A 24785-nucleotide genomic window follows, 5' to 3' on the forward strand; every position below is an offset into this window, starting at 1 on the left:
AGATTCTTGAATGTCCAACCCGAGGCTTGCCGAGGGTTTGGACATTCAAGAATCTCCCCCGAAGGTTGAGATTTCTTTATTACACCCTCAAGGTAGGGAATGATTATTTTTCTCCCACCTTTTTTCTTTATGTGTTTTCCCATCGGCGATCTCCGTCTGTTTGTTAACAAGTACACATGGGCGTATGAATATCATCTGTCAGGCAGTGTACTTCACGCCTCAAAATATTTGCATACCAACATCTTTACGCAAGAAAAAAAAGGTCTCAAATAATTCACAGCTATTTATTTTATCAGGTTCTTTCAGTTATACATTAAAATTGCATTATGCAAACAACATTAATTGTTTTGCCATTATAACAGCAGTATATGTCTCTGTAGCAAGAAACAAAATTTTAAACATGTCAAAAAAACCGCGGGAAATAAGCACACATTTCCATTCATCCATTTCAAGTGGGGTGACGTCACTCACTCATCACTGTCCGACTCGGAGTAAATCACACGAGGTCGCTTTGAAATCGACTTTGCGTTGTCATTATGGCTGTGGAAATGGATGTTAAATGTTCCCCCACTGATTGTGGATCCATAAAACACCGATCTTGTGACATCGGACGGAGTTGGGCACAAGGAAATGCTGTTGTGCGATCTTTTTACTTGTGACAGTTGAACAATTTTGTCGCGATCGGTGCAGGTAGGTGCACTTGTGCTCTCAGTTTCAGTTGTAGGCCTACAGTTGGGGAATTCATTTGTATTTGAAAGAATGGCAGACATTTTTTGTTTTTGGAAACTGTTCAGTTGTCTGTAGTTGTTTAGAGACTGGGGATTTAGTAGTTCCGGTAGTACTTCCGGTGAAGAAAGTGAGCGCGTGCAATCTGTCACACCCTAGGGTATGACAGATTACACGCGCTAAAAAAGACAGAGAAATCTTGTACACTCAAAACGGGAGACAAATCAGTGAAAGGTGGGTGAATATCCTGATCAATTAACTGTAGACAGATTATCACGGTCGGATTATCCTGATATATTTACTGTAGACAGATTATCGTGGTCAGACCATCCTGATATATGTACTGTAGACAGATTATCGTGGTCAGACCATCCTGATATATTTACTGTAGACAGATTATCGTGGTCAGATTATCCTGATATATTTACTGTAGACATATTATCAAAACATATTACATCAATATCACATAGATATGTAGTTTCCTGGTAGCCTGATCAATCGTGCTAAGGGCTCAGTTTCTGTGTTGGTCATATCTAGCCACGTCAACTGAGTCATTGACACGATTGACCACGCTCCACACTGATCAAACCATACATACATCTAACATAAGAACAAACAAACAACAAAAAAACTTTCACACAATCCCATACATCATCCACCTATCTATCTAATTTCACTTAATTTTACTACTCTACAAACATTATGATCGTCAGCATCACCCTCATTACACATTTCATCCTCACCACATACATCACCATCATTATACTAATCAATGAACACATGAATGAACACATCTGTATAGATTACTTGTGGATATATCCACCATTGAAGCATTACTTGTCACTATATCGGGGTATCGGGACGACCATCACTGCGCCGTTGAAGCATAACGTGGATGTGGCGCAGTGGTATACGCTGTGGGTATTCTGGTTAGGCGATTAGGTGCCTTGGATCGTGATTTCGAGGCCCGGTCAGGGCACGAGTCATAAAACTGTCTTCCTTCGTCATTTGTGTTACTATTAAGTACATACAGGTGTCTTTCTTTCTACATTAAAGGAATTTTAAACATTTCGAACTTTATATCAAGTTTGTGTCGGAGCACTGAAACAGAAATCGTCAGTTGTAAACATCCTGTTTGTGTTGACGGTAAGTTAGGATAATGTAAACTATTTCGGCCAGCAGTTTAAGTCACGTCACAATAATGTTAATTGCGAGGTGCAGCCTCCATATCGGATCTGACTTATATAGCCTACACGAACCAGATAATACTGCTGTTTTTAACCTATTATCACGAGATTTTATATTCTTAACACGGATGTTGTTCGTACGGAGACCAATTATTTCATTTACGCTTAAAAAAATCGCCAACATTTTGTGAAGTCTATCTGATGTGAAACTTTTCATAATTTGCATCAAATATTGCAGACTCTGGAATTACCTAATATTTCAGTACCTTTTATTAGAATCGTAAAAAAAATAAAATCAATGTTTGAAAGTTACAATAACCAATATAATGTTTAAATATTAAACTATCATCGAATTATATACTTATGATAACCACACTTTGTAAATACCAAAGTTGATTAAGAGGCCATTTTACATTGTAACCCTTTCAACTTCCTGTTCACACTTGCTTTCAAAGGATCATGACGATTTGGTCATTTTTTACCAGATGAACCTTAATTGTACATACATGATACTGACTTGTCGCACATTTTGGCATTTTATATCTGTTTGGATAAGTAGATCGGATTCCTATCAACTTTACCCGGACTGGAGGCCTGAGCAAACCTTGTGTTTGACCGCATGGTAACAGAAAACCCTCAAGTTTGTGTACACGCGGTCGGATGTCTTCTTCATTTGAAGATAATCTGTCGCGTGAAGTGCTGATATATATGGACACAACATTTTCTGACACACATATGTTGTTTTTCTTGCCTTTTTCTTCTTTTTTTTATAGAAACTCTTCCTACTACTTTCTGTCAAACCATTAAGAACGAAAATGATGAAAGCATGTCATAATGAATCAGAGAGCTGCACCAATAGCACGTATTCATCGATTGATTTGGTGGTAGTGACATATTTTGGTTTGGTGGTAGTGACATATTTTGGTTGGGTTGTAGTGACAGATTTAGTTGGGTTGTAGTGACAGATTTAGTTGGGTTGTAGTGACAGATTTAGTTGGGTTGTAGTGACAGATTTAGTTGGGTTGTAGTGACAGATTTTGGTTAGGTAGTAATGACAGATTATGGTTTGGTAGTAGTGACATATTTTGGTTTGGTGGCTGCGATTGATTTTCATTTGGTAGTAGTGACGGATATTGATATGGTGATTGTTTTCCAATCTGAAATATTCCAGTAAATGTAGTGGTATATTTTATCCAAAATGATTGATGGTGTGTTCACGTTTTGTATACTGAATACTGAAGGTAGGGAGGGCCAAAACATACGTTATATATTTACGTTTATTTCAATTTTGCCGAAACGGGAAACACTAGTACAATTTAATCAATGAAAAGCCTTTTTTCTATCAATGAAATGTAACTAAATGTATCACATGCATTTTTAATGCATACGAATATAGGTCTAATACTAAATGTATAACTAAATTTTGTTTGACCTTTAGGTCAAGGTTTGGAATTGTCAGCTGGGTGATAAAGGTATACAACAACTTTCATTTAAATAACTTTAACGGTTTAAAGGTTATAGACATATAATTAAGTATTAGAAAAATATTCACTTTGACCTATGACCTTGAAAAATAGGTCAAAGTGGCCTTATGGTAGTGCAATGCACATTGACTTCAGGTAATGCATGTGTTTCATTAAGATATCTTCAATGAGTAAGACGTTATGGCCCAGACAAAATTTGCATTTTCTTAACCTTTGACAATGAGGTCAAGGTCACAATGAACCAATGATGGAGCATTGAACTTAATCAGTAAGTGATTAATCGGTTTCAGGTGATACACGTATCATCTAAGTTGCATCAACATATCTTCAACGGTTTAGTCATTGTAAAAAAAGCACTTATATGACATTTGACCTTCAGGTCAATGCCACAGTGGACACATTAACATATTGGTTCAAAAGGTATGGTCTGGACAAGAAATAAGAAATTATCATTATAAGAATTATTAAACAAGATGATAATGATTAAGTACTTCCGACGAATGAAGTCCCTTGACAATGTATGTATTCTAGTGGGGGGAAAAAGTATCTCTAAACCTTGATTTGATTGCAGATTTGTTTTTGTGCTAATGGATTCCGTGTAAGAGTCATTTTTTGACATAATCGACGTTGGTGACACATAGACAACACGCTGTGTTGAAACTTGTTTTTTGCTCCCCATATGTTGTCCTTGGCCAGGTAAGATGTAACGTAAGTTGTACATGGAAGTTTCAGCTTTTTGTGATATTTAATATTATTACGAACATCTATTACGAAGTATGCAGTGGAATTAGCATAAATAACGAGTTGTCTCCCTTAGACTAATAAAATATTTGTGATGCGTAGACATTTGCGTAAACACTTGATACAGTTTGATATTTTCAAATGTTTGCATTTGATAATATCGAAAACCTATCACACTGACCAGTTTATCACTGCAGAAAACGTCTGCATTGTTTCATAGCAAAACTAAAGAAAAACCTGGTTAAAAACTTTATTCGTTCCAAAAAGCAGATAACATTGACCACGAGAGTAAAGTAATTAATTAACATTCTTCAAGGCAGAAGACCCAATCCATTACTATTCCACAAAGCAAAAGACCCAATACATTTATGTTCCACAGAACAAAAAGCCTAATTCATTAATATTCCACAAAGCAGAAGACCTAATTATCTAATATCCTTCAAAGCAGAAGACCTAATTCATTACTATTCCACAAAGCAAAAGACCCAATTCATTTATGTTCCACAGAGCAAAAAGCCTAATTCATTAATATTCCACAAAGCAGAAGACCTAATCCATTAATATTTCACAAAGCAAAAGACCTAAATTCATTAATGTTCCACAAAGCAAAAGATCAAAGCCATTAATAGTACACAAAGCAAACAACCTAATTAATCCAATGCCAGACTACCTAACAACAACCATAACATAAATCAGAACAATTTTTAGTTATCAATAAATTTTAAAACGGCCAAGCTAAACACAGGCAAAATGACTTCATGTCATTTCAGGTCAAATTCAGGTCAAATTCAGGTCAATATTTTCGGGTCAAAAAGCAGATTAGTCCATTCATGTCAAGAAAATGACATGATTTTGATCTGAAATGGACCTGAAATTGACCTGAAAATTTCTTCGTGTGAAATTGACGTCCATTCCAGGTCAATTTTAGGTCAAGATTTTTCAATGTCAAATTGAAAAAGACATTTTGCCTGTGTACCAAGGAACAGGCTTCATCCTAACATACACATCTTCTCTGATGGACAAATCGTATAACACGACATTATGGTATAAACATATTGTGCAATAAATATTTGTACTAGTCAAATTCGTTACAATGGATTCCACAAAGGGAAACGTAATGTCCACCTTTAATTTTTCAAAGCGTTTTACCCGGCTTCAAACTTTCTGATACGATACTGACTGAAAATTCTGCATATTTAGGTACTACATGAAGAGGATTTCTAAAGAAAATGATAACATTGCAAAAACCCAGCGTTAAATACGGCATGTAGAACGTGCGTTTCTGAACACTTTAAGCTAATTAATAATAATGTCATATGTTCAGGCTTCAACAATATCCAGGAAAGGTCGGATAGCGCTAGTGTTCACGCCTGGGGCTCTATCAAGAAGGTTCTGAATATTGAAGTGATTAAGAGCCTTCATCAGATCTGCACGCATCTGTTGGATTTCCCCCTCCGAACGCTCTTCAAACAGATTAACCAAGGGCGTGCTACTTTCGTGAAATCGGTATTGCGGAAAATATGCACTCAGTGATGGATTGAAGGAGAAGAATTGTGGTAGTTTGTTCCTGTCTAAAGCGCTCTTCAGCATGAAGATCAAGTAGCCCAGAGCCTCTGTGACACTCGATAAAGACACTGACTTGACCTTGGTCAGACACAACAAGCTGTACAGCAGGATGTTCTTGATGTGGTACGAGGTAAGAACAAAGTGCAACTGAGAGCTGCAATTTCGCTCTTTGTCCTTGACTCGAAGACCTTTCAGGATTCGCGCAGCTCGGACAAGGCGTTTACCGGTGATATTTTCAACGCCCCACTTATCGAAAATGTTCATTTCGAAATGAGAGTGTGACACCCGCCAAACCGTTGCAGGGTCTGGAATACGGACAGCCCGAGTGACGTTCTTGGAGCTTGGAATCCACCGTGTCACCACAAACTTTCTTAATGATGGAGAAAAGGCGGGGATCTCAAAGCCTGGGACAACGTCGATGCTAACCATCTGCCCATTTAGCATGACGTCTAGCTTAATGGCGGGTGCACTGGCCTGCCTCCTTATCGAGTATGACTTCAGGGATGGGTCTTGATTGAATTTCTGTACCACAGTATCAATCAAACTCTTGAAAAGTTTGTCGTGGAATACTTGAGAGCTAACAATTGTTTTACCATATCTTTCCACAAACAAATTGGCGGGTCGAATGGCCACGTTTTTACTGATTTTTGTGATGCATATTTCCGCCAATCCTGGAGGAAGATCATTCTCGGGAGCCGCTATGATCTCGGAAGTGATGCCGACGAAGGTGAAAGGCAGTAATGCGTCAAATTCATTGGCCGCCCCGACTTTCAAGCCTTCCCTTGACCCTCCTTGTTTCAGAAATGGTTTTAGACTCAGAAAAGGATACGTCGACTCAGCACGCTTGAGCTCCTCGTATAAACTCCTTAGCAACTGATCAATTTTGACTTGCACCTCTTGGAATGATACACCCCTTATGTGAACGTTTTCATCATAAAATATCTTCAACTTTCTGTCCTCCATGCCATACCAAACAGAGTCGTCATTGGAGGGAGGTAACCAACAATTGGGGGGACTCGTGCCAGTAGGGTTCCAGTAGTCGTCTCTGTAATATGAATAATACAATAGAGTAAAACCTTATTTGACAGTACGTCTTAAGTATACAAAAAAGACTGACAATTAGACGTGCTCATGAAATGTCATTTAAACGTCCCGTATTGTATAGGTTCGAGAGAGATAACTCTTACACAACAATTGTTTTGACCTGGTAGACGAAATTCGGCAGTCCGGAAAATCGTAATCCGGATGGTTTGGGCTGGGAACGAAGGTGTTCGGATTATCGAGGGTCCACTCTATATAATATTTAAACATTATGACCTTTGACCTAAAATAAGATATAAAATATCCTACTTTCGTTTTATGTACGAAATGTATTATACTGCACTGCATTCCATAATTCACCCGTGTTACACAGGCGTCTACATCTGGTTAGTATTATTTTTTTTTTTTTTTTTAAATAGTGCATTTTATATTTTAGACGATTTAACAAAATTTCAAAGTGAATCGAAGCTCATCACCAATTCTGACTTTTCAAGTGTTACACCTTGTTGATAAAGTAGGGGCTGATATATTTTTTTGAATACTATATAGATGAAGACGCCTGTGCTCATAGTAACTTGAACGCCTCGAAAGCATTTTACCAGGCGAATGCTATTCAGTTAAAATGTTTCAATTATATTTGATAATTGTCAATTATTCAAACATTGGCGAAAATACCAGAATTTTTAACTGGCATTACGTAGTTGAAGGCTTGGAAGCCAGAGAAAAACAGTGTTCCCAAAGCAATGGAATTTCCTCACCAAAGTACTGAAATAACTACCATAACGTGATAAAACAGAATATGTGTATCTGTTTGGAAATAAATTACTAATAAGTTTATAATTAATTGTGTTGTCCTAAGATGAGGTTGTAATACCATGCATCATGTATCATCGGAAGTCAAGATTCATAAGAGGTCAAGTGTCATCGGCCAGATATTATAGTTCAACTTATTGGGAGGTCAAACGTCCAAAGTAAAGTGTAATGAATAAGTCAGGTGTCATAGAAAGTCAATTTCCATAGGATTTAACGTGACAAATGACATCAAGTGCCATAGGTCTAGTTCCACTTGGGACTGGGGACCTACAATGCCATTGTAGGTCCATGATTAAAGGATAACCAGTTGTATTAACATAAATTAATAGGCCAGGTGTCATAGAATATCCAGAGTGAAATGCGTTAACTGCTAAAGAGGCTTTAGTATCACAAGAGGTTCAGTGCTATTGGTCAGGTAAGTTAGCAGGTGCAATGTCACTAGAGGTCCAGTTCCATGGGTTCAGTACTCTAGGAGGTGAAGTGTCACATGAGGTCCAGTGTTATGAGTCATGTAATTTAGCAGGTGAAGTGTCACAGTAGATCCACTGTTATAATATAGTATTGTTATATAACAATTATACTATAATCCATCCACTTTAATCTGATAACAAAATATCGAGTCTGAAGTGTTTATAGAGCACCTGGCGTCTGCTATCATTATCTTTAGCCTATGCGTAACGTAAGACGTTTGATTGAAATGGCATTTCTTCTTATTTCATTTCAATTAGTTTTGCATCTTCCCTTGACTTACTCTCTAATGTAGAGGAGAAGAGAAGTCATACGCGTTACTAACGTCATATACAAGTATAGGCCACTCGGTGTACGATTTAAAGGTTATTTAATAGCAAATCCGTTGATATAAGTGGTATTCTACTTAACAATTAAACACTTGGTTAGGGGAGACTGTCACACAGAATGTAAATATAAGCCTATAAATCAATACTATGGTGCAATTTAACAGAAGTAACTTGATCAATTGTAAGTATGTGTCATGGCTTACCACGGGACTTCCTGTTGACACGTAATTTGTTCAGCTGTTTGTATATTTCAATGAAACATGCCAAAAATAAATTTTGGAGGGGGCATAATCATCTCATTTGTATCACATATATTGCACAGAATAACCATACCGTTGCTCAAAAGTGTATATAGCACACAATAAGAGCATTCGTTTGACTGGATTTTACTGTATGTATAAACACAGATTCTATTTTGACTTTGAAACGTAAATGGCGGTTGAGAACAATCTCGTACAAATATGGTGCATATGGAGGCATTTCAAACAAAAAACAGGCTCTTATTTTACGCTATTAAGTAGTCTTAACAAGGCAAGAAGACTAAAAAATTAATCAGTGCCTTGTTATACCAACATCTCAATGACAGTCATATCCAACCATTCTACATACCTGTCTGCCATCGTTGCACACCTTAGTCCAACTGAATACTAACACGTATGCACACTTGCAAAAACGAAACCGAAAATAGAACCGGTCCCACCTTTTACTTAGAAATAGAAAACTGCGACGGATATGTTAACTCACTGTCACACAGTACTGCTATTATGCGGTAACTTGTTATATCAAAGGGTCAAAGGCCCTGAGAAGCGTCAGGGTCTGAGGTCATATAATAAGAAATTAAAATTGGATTTTATAGTTAGACAGCTACATTTGTATCAGATGAAATGTCTTAATCTGGTTATTCCTATTCTATATATATTCATGAAAACATGACTGTATAACATATTTATCTGCTGACAACTTTCCAATAGCCTAGTATAGTTATTTCCCTATTTCTTTAATGCTTTTGGGAGATTATTGATATACACAAATGTACTTCTGAATCAGGAAAGCTGCTTGTAAACTTTGAAAAAAATCAACTGAAGGGCAAATCGGTCTTTTAACAGTTACATGTACAACCAGAGATAAAATATAGGATATACGCAGTCTAAGTTTTTTATCTATACTATAAGATGTTAATTAGGCCTAGCAAACATCTATTTTATGACCCCTAGTAACATCGAAAATGCAAATATTTTACCTCCGATAGAGACTGAGGTCGCGCTGTCGGTCACGCTGTCCGATGAGACATATACAGGCATACGGTTTTGACAAACAAGACGCCAGTACATCAGTCACGGATCGTAATCGTTAGATTCTTTTCAAATAAACAAATAATTATCTTATTTAATAAAATCCTCATGAAAAAAGGCCAATGTAGTTTGTTACAACTTGCCTTCAATTTCTGTTGATATTTCTTGCGTATTCTAGCGTCATACAAATAAAAATGAAACTGCGAACGCTCGTTGGTTTAGTTACATGACATAACCGCCATTTTGGCCGACTAGTGATGATCACGTGATTAGTCACGTGAAGTGACAGCTGAAGTAATCCCATGGAATGTTTGGCTCATTTGACTATGTAAACAAGGTTGGTTTTAGGCTGATATGAGATGTCCCTGCATATGAACTCAGGATGAACATATGAGTCTAAGACATGTGGATAGTTTCTCTCAGTACGCATGCAAATTTCCACGACGATCAAACTGAATTTTTACTTTCGTTTTCAAGGCAGGATTGAGACAGAACTACGTAATCCTGCGCCAACAAAATTGCATATACTGGTGAAGAAAATGTTTATATTTATAATCTAAAATAGTCTGGAACATCAAACATTAATATTTCATTCTGAATAATTGCAGTAAACACGGGAACCACCAGTTAAATCGTGTCAATAATTGCTGTCAAAATAGGAACTATATTAGGCTGCGGATGTATATCATTTGTATTACAGAAAAGAGAAGTTGTTAGCCAGAAACAAAATTGTGACAAAATTTACCCACCACGACTATAACGGCAGGTGCCAAAGGCATCCTGACGTTAATAAATGTATGCGCAGTGTTATAGGAGGTCAGACCAAGTGTCATAGGTCATGTGTCATAGGGCATCCAGAGTTATTTAGAGCAGGTATCATCGGATGTCAAGTACAGTGTTACAGTAGGTCAAATGTTAGCTTGCATGTAAATTGTCAAAGGAAAGCAAGTGTCATAGGTCAAGTGTTTTAGGTCATGTGTCATAGGTCAAGAGTTTTAGGTCAAGTTTCATAGGTCAAATGCTTTAGGTAAAGATTCATAGGGGATGATATATTATACGCCAGATGCTACAGGAAGCCTAGCACAGGAACTGTTTTTTGGGGTTTTTGTTAACGTCTTATTAACAGCCAGGGTCATTTAAGGACGTGCCAGGTTTTGGAGGTGGAGGAAAGCCGGAGTACCCGGAGAAAAACCACCGGCCTACAGTCAGTACCTGGCAACTGTCCCACGTAGGTTTCGAACTCGCAACCCAGAGGTAGAGGGCTAGTGATAAAGTGCCGGGACACCTAAACCACTCGGCCACCGCGGCCCCTGGAAGTCAGCTGTCATAGATCATGTGGCATAGGTGCCATAGGTAAAATGCTATATGAGGTTCAGATGCAATTTTTTCTGCAATTATACAGCCTCTTACATTGTATAATGGCCACCGTTTTACCATTCATTCTCGTTGAGTGATATCGCTTAAACGATTGAAATAAGTGACATCACTAATTGATTGACATTACCTTTACAAAAATTAACTAAAGTTATGTCACTTAGACAGTGAAATGATATCAATTAAAAGTTTGAATAAGTGATATTATTTAAAAGTCTTAGTGATATCACCGAGTCGTTTTACTTTAATCGAACACGATGTGTTTGGAAATTTGTTATGTTGTTATTCAACTAATAGTTGATAAACACTGTTTCCAATACATCGAATGTAAAGCTGTTATAGATGGGTGTTGTGACAACTTCATTATTTCTGTTTAATTTAATTATTTTAGACATTTTACTGAAATGACAAGTCTGATTTTCAAGGTACATTTGTATTTTAATTAATTTTACCCTCGACGATCATAACTGATAGAATTGTTGACTGAATCGTTTTACTTCATAGTATAGAAAAAATAGAAGATTCGCTAAAGCCTACAGACACGTGGAACTCAAACTTGAGTGCGTGTGGCGATATCTATCTACACGTATATTTTTACCTTTTAAAATTATACTGCAGTGTAAAAACGCATATATTTAAATTATATTAGCCTACCATGTCACAAAATACTAACACCTCAATCCTCTAAACTATCAAACTCATCTGTTGCCAGTGTTATGGGAATGCACACTGGACAAACGAAAACAGAAATGCTGAAAAAACGACTTGTTTGATCTTGCGGTCAAGGCCAAATAAATAAATGCAATGCACTGACATTGACTTTAAAGGGGCATTCCTTCGTTTGAATAAAGTTTAGGTCGTCAAAATTAATCTTACTGGAAAAGATGTATTTTTTCCAGGTTTCAAAAGTTATAATCTTTACATTAATACGGCAGTTTTACTCTCAAGATAAACCAAAGTTCTACGAGTATTAAGTCCTGAAAATTCTTAATTCCACCCGAAGTATCACTATTTACCCGCAAAGACATACGGTATTTGTATACGATACTCCTTTTTCCTGTACATGTCTGTGTTTATTTTGTAACTTGTAGGCACAAACACTCATATAATCATCGTTCGGAAATAGATTTCATCAATAGAAAATGCACATGTTCCTAATGTCCGAACGAAGGAATGCCCTTTAAGTTTGCTATAAGTTTCATCAAAATATCATCAATAGTTTAGAAGTAACTCACATGGCAAGAAATAATTATTGGAAAATTTAAACTTACTTGACCTTCGACCTTGAGGTCACAGAGGGCATTGCGGTCCCGTCCATAACTAGGACTGTGGCCACTATTAGGTACTTCCAACGAATGAAGTCCGTTGTGCTTCAGGATCCTGTTTAAAAGAGTCCTGTTTTGACCTCTCCCCTTGACCCCGATGTATGTTTAAAATGCTCTGTTGAAACTTTATATTTTGTTTCTCATATGTTATTCTTGGCCAGGTAAAATGGAAAATCGGGTATGAAAATTCAGGATTTTTTTTCTGAAATCAAGTGTTTTATTACTAAGTATGTAGTAGAAAGATTGTAACGTTACATTAAGAACGAGTTGTCTCCCTTCGACGAATGATATATTTGATTTATGTTAATACTTGATACAGTTTGATATTTTTCAAATGTTGACATTCAACAGCAATAAAAAATAAACTATCATAACGACCAGTTCATCACTGCACGGTAAACGTCTGAATTGTATGTTCATAAAAAAAACTTACGAAAAAAAAACCTGGTTAAAATCTTTATTTGTTCCAAAAAGCAGATAACATAGAATATGAGAGTAAAGTAATTAATTAATATCCTATTTCATTAATGCCCACAAAGCAGACCTAATTAATCAGTGCCCACAAAGAAGATCTAACAACAACCGTAACATAAAACAAAACAAGTAATATTTAGTCACCGAAGAATTTTAAAACGGCAAACCTATAACAAGGAAATGCCACATCCCAGCATACAGATCTGATCTGATGTACGACGCGTATCACACATCATTGTTGATTTAACTTACTATAAGTAAATACTGTCAACGCCCTAAATTTTGTTCATTGCGTTCATTGTAACCGGTTCCACACATAAACTTCATGCCCGCTTCTTTTCCGGCTTCAATTTTTCTAGGTCGATACTGAGTGAAAATTCTGGATTATTATACTTATGTACTATATGAAGATGATTGCTGTTTGAAATTATGATATTGCCAAAAACCCAGCGTTAATTACGGCATAAAGCGTGCGTTTCTTTATACTATTTCTTTATTAAGTAAACATACTCTTCCAGGGTTTAATGTGTTCACGATAGCTAACGTCATACCAAGACGAAATATATTGTCGTTGGTATAAGAATAAAATAGTGCGTGTTGGTGACAGATAAAAACTATTCAGCAATATTAGACAAAGTTAAGTTAACGACATGCATTCAGGCTTCAAGAGTAGCCAGGAAAGGTCGGATAGCGTTAGTGTCCACGCCTGGGGTTCTATCAAGAAGCTTCTGAAGATTGAAGTGATTCAATGCCTTTGTCAGATCTGCACGCATCTGTTGGATTTCCCCCTCCGAACGCTCTTCAAACAGATTAACCAAGGGCGTGCTCCTTTCGTGAAATTTGTATTGAGGAAAATATGCACCCAGTGATGGATTGAAGGAGAAGAATTGTGGTAGTTTGTTCCTGTCTAAAGCGCTCTTCAGCATGAAGATCAAATAACCCAGAGCCTCTGTGACACTCGATAAAGACACTGACTTGACCTTGGTCAGACACAACAAGCTGTGCAGCAGGATGTTCTTGATGTGGTACGAGGTAAGAACAAAGTGCAACTGAGAGCTGGAATTTCGCTCTTTGTCCTTCACTCGAAGACCTTTCAGGATTCGCGCAGCTCGGACAAGACGCTTACCAGTGATATTTTCAACGCCCCATTTATCGAAAATGTTCATTTCGAAATGAGAGTGTGACACACGCCAAACCGTTGCAGGGTTTGGAATACGGACAGCCCGAGTGACGTTCTTGGAGCTTGGAATCCACCGTGTCACCACAAACTTCCTTAATGATGGAGAAGAGGCGGGGATCTCAAAGCCTGGGACAACGTCAATGCTAACCATCTGCCCATTTATCATGACGTCTAGTTTGATGGCGGGTGCACTGGCCTGTCTCCTTATCGAGTAGGACTTCAGGGATGGGTCTTGATTGAATTTCTGTACCGCAGTATCAATCAAACTCTTGAAAAGTTTATCGTGGAATACCTGAGAGCTGACGAATTTTTTACCGTCCCTCTCTACAAACAACTCAGCCGGTCGGATTGCTACTTTGTTACTGATTTTTGTGATGCATATTTCCGCCAATCCTGGAGGAAGATCATTTTTGGGAGCCTCTTTGATATCGGAAGTGATGCCGACGAAAGTGAAAGGCAGTAATGCGTCAAATTCATTGGCCGCCCCGACTTTCAAGCCTTCCCTTGACCCTCCTTGTTTCAGAAATGGTTTTAGCCTCAGAAAAGGATGCGTCGACTCAGCATGCTTGAGCTCCTCGTATAAACTCTTTAACAACTGATCAATTTTGACTTGCACCTCTTGGAATGATACGCCCCTTATGTTGACGTTTTCATCGTAGAATTTCTTCAACTCTTTGTCTTCCACGCCACACCAAACGGAGTCGTCATTAATGGGAGGTAACCAACAGTTGGGGGGACTCTTGCCAGTAGGGTTCCAGTTGTCGCCACTGTAATATGAATATGGCCGTAAGTCTGAAGTATATATAATATTTATACATTATGTTGTAACCTTGACATTTCACCTGAAATATAGTCCCAAATATCTGAATTTCGTTTTCTATACGAAATTTAAACCGCACTTCATCCGTTTTTATTCGAAAATTGACAATTGTTCAAACTTTGGCGAAAACCATTATTGCTTTTTAAATGGCATTATGCGGTTGAAAGCTTGGAAGCAGAAGTACTAAAATAACTACCCGAAATGGTAAACCAGAATATGAAGGATCTGCTCTTGTGAAAAGTCAAAATTACAACTAATTTTTGAAATGGTATACCTCATTTTAAAGGGGAGAATAGAGAGGTATAAAAAATGAAAATAAAATAAATGTCGGTGTGCTCGTTTTTGAGCTATTGTTGATCAAAGATTAGAATTTGACATAATATGTGATTTTACGTGAAGTGTACAATATCTTAAAAGTGTATTATCAGATATGTATGAATGTTCCTTGAATTGACAAAACTAGCATATTCTTTTTAAAGGTGCTACAACTCCGACAAAAAGTATTTTTCATCAATTAAAAACACGAATGTATTTTTCCTCAGTAATAAAAGTTACGCACTTTACATTATTACCACCCTTGGAAATTGGCATCTTTTTTTATTTTTGAAATAAAAAATAATAATAATAATAATTAATGTAATTAAGTAATGGCGAAATTTTTTATTCCCTATGCATTATTAATATATATATATATATATATATATATACTTATAGCTATGCCATTGTCATATACAGTGTATATATCATTATATATATAGGGAATATATCATTATAGAGGGATTGCCAGGGTTGGGGAGCCCTGGGTTCAACCCCCTGAACAATCGGAGACTGCAAAGATAGGTGGAATTATGTATAAAAAACGGCAATGGAATCGGAACACATGCGGAAATGGCACAGGTTTTGTTTGAGAGGCAACGTAGTAGTGTAACGTTCGGTCTGTTGTCATCTTTACTAAAAATGGTAAGCATATGATGCGATTGAATCAATGGTCAAGATTTCGTTTGTGATGTGTATTGATTGCAGATTCACTTTTCATCGTTCACCAGCTTAATAAATCACATTTGTATTAATCCAACGAAACGGTGCCGAAGAGAGTAACGCTAAGAAAGCTTTTCGGTTCGTGGATGGCAGCAGGCAGGGGATCGTGGTTTTTCGCGACGGACAATATTGGAATGTTTATTTTGTTTTTATTTTATTTTTGCATTAAAACCTCTGCATTTTAATTTTGTGGTTATGGTAGGCAATAGGCAGTATTTGCCCCAGCTGGAGTCCACCATATTTGTTTTCCTCTGTATGAAAATCTCTCCCAGAATGCACTGCGATCAAGGTCATGTATATGCTTAGGAGATTATAATGTTGGTCTCTTTTATGGGTAGAGATATTCAAAAGTTCCTAACTTCTTGACCTCATTACGACAATGTTTGACGTTGTAACATTATATTTTATTGGTAGGTCTTAAATAGGCATACATCTATGGACTAAATGTCATTTCTTGTCAAAAATAATCTATTACACTCTGTCGGAGGTATAGCATCTGTTAATTTAGAAGTTAAATTGGTCTGTCTTGTCAATTATTTCTAATCTGTAAAATCTATTTATGTAACACCTACCCCTAAATTTTGAATTATAATACACCCAATTTTTCATCATTTTTGCAAGATTTAACGCATAATATAAAAAGTTCTGCTGACAAACTTTTTAAGATATTTTGCAGATCAAATGGGAAAATGTTTTTTCTTTCTATAACTAATACAAAAGTGTGGGGTCTGTATGCCTATTATTTTTGTCCTGAACTAATATTTGTTATTTTTCAGTTTTTCGGGGAAATATTTCAAGTGCTCCAGTTACACTAATGTGAAAATAAAATGCAAAACCTGTGTACTTTCCCACTTTGTTGTTTACTATTTTCACTGTATTGAACATTGCAAAGTTTTACAGCAAAAATAAATTAGGAACATTTAAAAACACTCCAAAAATGTGAAATTTAAACCTTGCACAAAATGCAAGAAACATGCAGAAATTTTAACACATTTTTCAAATATAATCTTGGTATTTTTTTAAATTTTTTTTTGCATTGTTATTACATTGCACAATTTTTTATTACATTGCACAAATTGTTATGCTAGATCGAAACGAGACTTCAACGTGACTGAAACCTAAGAAGAGAAGATCCTAAAATGGTATTTCAGTGTCAATGGTCAGGCGTCCATGTCATAGGCCAAGTGTCATAGACGGTCAGGTATTCTATGAAATCATATAGGATAAAGAGGTGAAGTATCATAGGTCATGTGTCACAGGAGGTCAAGTTACATAACAGGTCAAGTGTCATGAGCCAGATAAAATAGGTGAAGTTTCATGGGAGGTCAAATCAAGAGGTCGAGTGACATACTTCAGGTGACATAGGAAGTCAAATTCCATAGAAAGGCATGTACATTGTCAAGTTCCACAGGGGAACAAAGGGTATCCCGTATTGAGAAGGCTCCAATGCCATCATAGTTCCATGTTAAGAGTGAAATATTGACACGAAAGTCAAGTATTAGTTAATTGTTGTTTCGGTTATCTTTCAATTATAGAGTGTCTTGTTAGCCTTTGTAGAGAGGTATAACTTTTATAGATGTCAGGGCACCTGGTTTGGTGGTCGTTTGTAAATGTCAATAGTTAATTGATGACCTCTCTAGGTCTACGGATTAAGGGAGGCATAACTTTATTTTATGTAATTTCATAGGAGGTCCAGTGTCATGGTCAAGTACATTAGGGGGTGTAGATTCATAGGAGGTCCAGTGTCATGGTCAAGTACATTAGGGGGTGTAGATTCATAGGAGGTCCAGTGTCATGGTCAAGTACTTTAGGGGGTGTGGTTTCTTAGGAGGTCCAGTGTCATGGTCAAGTACTTTAGTGGATGTAGATTTATAGGAGGTCCAGTGTCATGGTCAAGTACTTTAGGGGGTATTTTATAGAAGGTCTAGTGTTATGGTCAGGTACTTTAGGGGGTGTGGTTTCTTAGGAGGTCCAGTGTCATGGTCAAGTACTTTAGTGGATGTAGATTTATAGGAGGTCCAGTGTCGTGGTCAAGTACTTTAGGGGGTATTTTATAGCAGGTCTAGTGTTATGGTCAAGTACTTTAGGGGGGGAGGTTCATAGGAAGTCCAGTGTCATGGTCAAGTACTTTAGGGGTGTAGTTTCATAGGAGGTCCAGTGTCATGGTCAAGTACTTTAGGGGGGTGGGGGGTCATAGGAAGTCCAGTGTCATGGTCAAGTACTTTAGGGGGTTTTAGTTTCATATGAGGTCCAGTGTCATGGTCAAGTACTTTAGGGGGTGTAGTTTCATATGAGGTCCAGTGTCATGGTCAAGTACTTTAGGGGGTGTAGATTCATAGGAGGTCCAGTGTCATGGTCAAGTACTTTAGTGGATGTGGTTTCATAGGAGGTCCAGTGTCGTGGTCAAGTACTTTAGGGGGTGTAGTCTCATAGAAGGTTCAGTGTCGTGGTCAAGTACTTTAGGTGGTATTTTATAGCAGGTCTAGTGTTATGGTCAGGTACTTTAGGGGTGTGGTTTCATATGAGGTCCAGTGTCGTGGTCAAGTGCTTCAGAGGGTGTAATTACATAGCAGGACAAGTGTTATGGTCAACTTATTTAGGAAGTGCAGTGTCACAGGATGTGTATTGGCATGGGTCAAGTACTTTAGTAGGTCTCACAGGAGGCCCAGTTGCGCTATGTTCTATATTATAACTCTACCTGCTAGGTCATAATAATGGCAGTATATTTAAGTGGATATAGATACACTGTAGTCAGAATCATTTGGACTTTGTTCTGCATGATAACCTACTTATAGATCTACCTGTGCACTAGAGATACGCTGTTTCAGTTGTAACAAGAAATAAACTGCTAATTGTTTATAAATTATAGCTATAAACTCATACTGTTATATAACAATTATTCTTTATTACACTCTACTTAAATGATTTAGGTCTTCCCTTGATTAACACTCTAGTAAAGAGGATAATTCAGCTAAAGTTGAGAAATCGTACACATTGCTACAGTCGAATACATGTGTAACAGTTTAAGGGTCATGTAAATAGCAAATCCAGTGATATTTTATGAGCATGTCAATCACTACCCTAGTGAAATGGAATAAAAAATGACTTAATTGTTTATATGTATCATGGTTATCCATAGGTCGATGTTTATGCTTCTATAAAGTCAAATCTAGTCCAACAAATGCTCGCACTACCTGCTATATAAACCTGTGAGCATAACGCCATGGTTATTGTGTGCCGTATGTCTGGTCCAAATGAGCTGTATGTGTTCTGAAACTTCTATTTTACGATGTTTTGCTAAAATAAACAGGCAGGTTAACTAATTAAATGTCAAAAGCAAGACCCAAGGATAGCCATTACATATAGTAACAATTGTTCAAGTCATTTCTATACCATTGCACTAGAATAGTGATTTACAGCCTTTTAAAACATCACTGGATTTCTATTTACATGAACCTTCAGCTATGACGTATCAATCGAAACACCTGTACAGAACAGGTATATAACCATGTTAGATAGTGTAACTACAACGTAAATATATATATTACATTAACCATTGTTTCATAATACCAATATATCGACGACCGTCATATTCAGCTATCTTACTCACCTGTCTGCCATTGTTGTAAACGTCTGTTCAACTGGATATTGACACGTATGCACACTTGCAAAAATGAAACCGAAAGTACAACCAGTCCTACCTTCTACTTAGAAATAGCAAACCGCAGTGGATGGGAAAACCAAAACACCTGAAAAACCATCGTTGTTTTTGCATGATTGGTTTTTGTCGGTTTTAGCTCTATTTAGAACCCTATAGAATCCTAACGTTATAAAACAGAACAGAGTATTGAGCTCATCATGAGCGCCCCATCCTGTACAAAACAAAAACCGAAAGTTAAACAACCCAGCCTATTTTCTGAGAAATAGAAAGGCTCCTGCGATGGTGAAATCCACATCGATTGAAATAAAACCTCAATGTCACGCAGTGTTATTATACGGTTACGTGTTGTATTTAGGTATGCCAAGTATTGTAGGAGTGTCATATGTCAGAATGAAACAACTGTCACACGAGGTCACGTGTTACGAGTTCCAGTGTTATTTTGGCCAGGTATCATCAGAGGTCAAGTAGTGTTACAGGAGGTCCAGTGTTAGCTTGCATGTAAATTGTCGAAGGAGGTCAACTGTCATAGGTCAAGTTTTATAGGTCAAGTGCCAAAAGAAGTTAGGTGTTATGGAGACTCGGTGCTATACTACTGGTAGACCAATTGCCATTGGATACCAAGTGGCATGGGAGTTCCCGTGTCATACACTAATACTACCGGAGGTCAAGCAGCTGTACTGTTCGTTTGAGGGATCTTTTGAGCAAAGATAAAACACACAAGGCCTTCTCCGTGATCTATTCTATAATACAATACAAGGAACCACAATATCCGGAAAATGGTAAAAACTAATTAAATGAAAAAAAGAACCAATATATAATATCCGGAATATAATATAAGGAAGATAACTCTTACAACCTTAATATGTAAACTTGCTAGCAAATTAGCCACCTCCATTAGCTATACGGAACACGGCATTGTACAGACAAGTGACATGGGTCAAGTGCACTCTGAGGTTCTGATGCAAATTTTTCTACATATAAATATTCTAGTGGTATTACAAATGACCAAAATAAATTATATCACTAATTATAATTGATATCGCCTCTTCAAAAAGTTTTGGCTTAAGTTTTATAATTTAGTCGTTATGTGATATCACATATATATTCAAACTTCTAAATTTTTACATCCCTTTTAAAAACGACTAGGTGATATCACTAAATGGGAATTATTAGTAAAACAGTGCCCCATAACCGTGTACGCTAGTAACATTATACAGGGTGTTTCAGAAAACATGTCCCCACTTTTAACCTAGTTTTGTTAGTAGTTCTGTAATCATTGGGCCAGGTTTTGTTTTTAATGAATGAGGATGGCGAAACCGCAACTGTGACATCAGAGCTTTATTTGACACTAATGAAAAAAAGTTTACCGCTGAATTAAAAAGGAGATTAATACGGGAAAATATGACTGCTAACAAAATGTTTACATTTTGACTTCTTTACAGTTTTCAGACTTAATATATACCTATCAAATTATCGCGAATCAAAACCTGGAGGAAAATATGTATTAATGAAAGTATACGGAAAATTCCTTAATATAATAACTGGGCCCGACAGACCAAGTTTATATGCAAATTAGTCCCACAATCTAACGGGCGGGTTATCAGTCAATACAAAATGGCGCAAAACCGAAAGTGTGGGCCTGCCAAAACGCAGACAGATCCTGCCAAAAAGAAACGTAAACGGACTTTGAAAGAAAAGAATTGATTCGTTATAACCAAGCATGACAAGAAGAAAATTAGACTCGAATTCCGATTTGGCGAACGTCTATTGGATTACCGGTTAGATTTTTCTGTATTCCTTATATTGTTAACTTCACCGATCTGAATTTTATTGATGTTTTACTGTATGCATATTGCTATATTTTGAAATTAAATATTTAGTTGTATGATTGTTTTTATTGATCAATTATTACGAGAATATTTTGCTGATGTATATGTTCAAATGAAAGCATTATTAGGCAAGTTCGCGAATACTAGATATGTAAACAAGTGCAATCAACGATTTTTCGCAATTGCTACTGCTCACAGTAGCTATCACACTATGCGTTCATTTTTATGTATGTATAGGCATGTCATTTTGAAACTATATGTCACATATTATCGCTCCTAGACCCCTAATAGATGTAAGTGAGTTTTGATACCAAAAAAGTTTTAGTCCGCAAAATGATTAAATGCGGAAAAAAATACATTTTTTTCTGCATAATTTTGCCATAACATCACTCCTAAAATATGTATAAACAAAATTAGAAATGGGTGAGGTGTTTACTTTTGGACTTACAAGCTTTCCAAAAACTGATCCCAAAAACTTTAAAGTGGTGGTGGCATGCCGACGCCGGGGGTACGGCATTAGCTCAAGGTTGCTCGTAACCGGTGAGCTAATGACGGCCATGTGTGTACTTTATTACATTTGTATGTAGTGTACGTTCTTGAAGCCTTGTTCTCGGCTCCGTGACAAATCCCGAGACAAAAAAAAATGCGGCTTGTTAATTTTTACACACTGATGGCACAAGGATTCCCCGGTCATTTTAATGTTAGGAGAGCGTGAATGAGCATCTTGGATTGCCATTAATCCATGTTTGTATCTAGAATTCTTGGTTATTCGGGAGTATGCGGCTTTAAAACAGCAGTCAGAAGGGAAATGAAAAAGATTTAAAGCGAGACTTGCAAAAATGTGACAAGAAACTTAGGAGAAAGAGTAAAGTTAGTGTTGGGACAGAAAGGTGGCCACTTGGAGCAAATTATAAAGAAACGTCATAATGGCGTTGGTAGCGAAATATTTTATTGTTGTTTAAATTATGTAAATGAAGACTTTTTTTTTAAATGGCGTGTATATGAAAATGATACATGTAAATTAAGTCATCAAATTGTATCGATATCTTCGTTTGAAAAATCTACAATTTATATTTCTTAGGTTTGTTAGATATTTTACAGAAATGACAAGTTTTATTTTCAAGTTAGATTTGTATTTCAGTTACTTTTATCCTCGACCATAACCGATAAAATTGCTTTTGATTGAATCTGCTTACTCCACCATAGAGTAAAAGAAAAGATTCGCTGAGTGAGAGAACAAGTACACATTACGTAATACCAACACGTGGAACCTATTGGAGTAGTGCGTGTAGCCACAGAGGCTTGGCACGATTTTCCAAATGATGGTCCATATATATATGTATTATAGTGTCAAGATATATATGGACCATCATTTGGAAAATCGTGCCAAGCCCCTGTGCGTGTAGCTACATCTATCTACACGTGTACATTCAGATCTAGGGGAGACCGGGGCTAGTTCGGCCCCGTTTTAGAAAAATCGCAAATAACAACTTACAAATTAAGATAGACATCTGAAAATGTATATTTATGTCAATAATATTTGGGCCTATTAAGTCCCATGATTCCTTAATTATTTTCTCTGCCGACAAATGGTTAATATCTGCCCAAAGTGAGTTGGCCAAGATGACCGAACTTGCCCCGCACTGGGGCTAGTTCGGCATCCACCGGGGCAAGTACGGCCCCTGCTCGAGAAGAAGGCTGTATACTAAACGTTAGTATACTTGTATTGCCAAATAGTTGTTTTAATTGACATGTCAGAGTCTAAGGGAGGGTAATGGGTCATCCCAAGCTCAATGCCTATGCTGTCGCGGGATAGCTAGATTCTGCCAGACGGCAGTATGCGTCTTTTGTGCCCTGTCCCTGCGGTTTGATTGTGGTTTATGAATTGGAAACTCGATATATCGCTTTATACCAAGTTGATCGACAATGCACCAACCATTATTAAAATCGGCATATGAGGGTGTGGTTTGGTTGGGAATATAACCTCCCGGTCCTTTTGCATCCTCAGTATTAGCCCAATACCAAATTATCTCCTCCCCCGGTTCCCTCATTCCTCTCTCCGGATTCCGGCCCTTCCCCATGACTCCCGACACTCCTGTCCCGACCCTTTTATTCTCGACTCCCGCCCATCAAGTCCAGGCATCCGCCCCTTTATCATATTAAGTTTTGAAGTCTCGTTCTAATTAATTATTCATTATACATCCTGATTTTTCGGGCTGTTTTGGAAACTACTATTGCTCAATATTTCATTTTGTGGAACCTAATTGTAGATTGAATGACCTCAACACATGTATGTATAACTCTATAATAATAATTTAATTCAAAATACAATTCATAAATTCATTCTAATCTATATCAGAATCACAGTTATGGCATGTGTAAAATAGCATGCCCCTTGTGTCCGCACATTCCTCATGTGACCACATTTTACAAATCGTGCACTCGATCCATTTCTCATTTGGCCTACTGTTGGCCCATGTCTCTAGACAAAATAAACAAAAACATTCATCTTCACTTTCGGATTGTTCGTCTCGGATTGCTGGAGATTTCCTTTTTGAAGTTTTTCTGGTTTTGTTTAACTGTTGTATTGGTTTGTGGGATGTTTTGCGTGATTTGGTTTTTGTATTACTTGTCTTCTGTTTCGATTTACGGTTGTTTTGCTCCTGTCGTAAAGCTTCTTTTTCTGGTGTATCGGTAAGTATACATGTCTTTCTACGCTTTTTGATTCCCAATGTCTTGCGAGAGGGTGCCTTTGGGTGGGGTTTTACTAGATCAGGGGAAAACTTCTTTTTCTTTGAAATGGGCGAACAGGTATACATCAACTTACGACGTGAGCTGCTTGCTATACTTTCTCCCTGTGTATTACAACTAAAACCACTGGCGTTGATGGATGTCGAGTTATCTTCTATTGGATCATGGAAGCTGTTGCTGATTTGTGATACCATTTCACAATCAGTTGAGGTTTCCGATACTTTGTAAACAGCACCACTGTAATGCGCGTTAGAGCCAGAGCCTTGCAGCATCAAATGTATAGTGCGTTGAGGTTCTACTCCAAGCCTGCAAGGGAGCAACTCCAGTTTACTTATCACACCATTCATCTCTCGAATAACAATTACTTTCATGATCATTGCATTGCATAGAGCACTAAGGAAAAGGTCACAAATGTTATTGTTATATTGTTTTTCTTGTATGTACCTCTGGATTGCAACCAATATGTCCACGTCGCCCGTTACTGCGAATTCTCTATAGAATGACTGGTGCGTGTGAATTTCAGCTGATAGACTCTTTTTCAAATCCTCATCTGTAAAAATCTCATCTCCAGCAGCATACAAGGATGAACTACCGGCATAAAGGAGGCAATGTCCGTCACCGCTTACGGATATGGATGAAATATTCTGTTCTTGAAGATAGCAATTCATGTTAGTATCTCTGTCAAT

At 37.3% G+C, this 24785-nt stretch overlaps 1 protein-coding gene across 1 annotated transcript; it reads right to left on the minus strand.

Moving 5' to 3' along the window:
* Positions 1-4373: 4373 nt before the first annotated feature.
* LOC117342493 lies at positions 4374-19592 on the minus strand. Its single transcript, XM_033904671.1, has 5 exons — positions 19469-19592; positions 13478-14767; positions 12293-12401; positions 11620-11633; positions 4374-6749 (listed from the first exon to the last, which is right to left on the minus strand). The coding sequence occupies exons 1-5, from the start codon at positions 19477-19479 to the stop codon at positions 5459-5461; spliced, it is 2715 nt and encodes a 904-aa protein (XP_033760562.1). The 5' UTR covers positions 19480-19592; the 3' UTR covers positions 4374-5458.
* Positions 19593-24785: the final 5193 nt, after the last annotated feature.

Source organism: Pecten maximus, chromosome 2 (genome assembly GCF_902652985.1).
Source record: "Pecten maximus chromosome 2, xPecMax1.1, whole genome shotgun sequence".
Classification (NCBI taxonomy): Eukaryota; Metazoa; Mollusca; class Bivalvia; order Pectinida; family Pectinidae; genus Pecten; species Pecten maximus.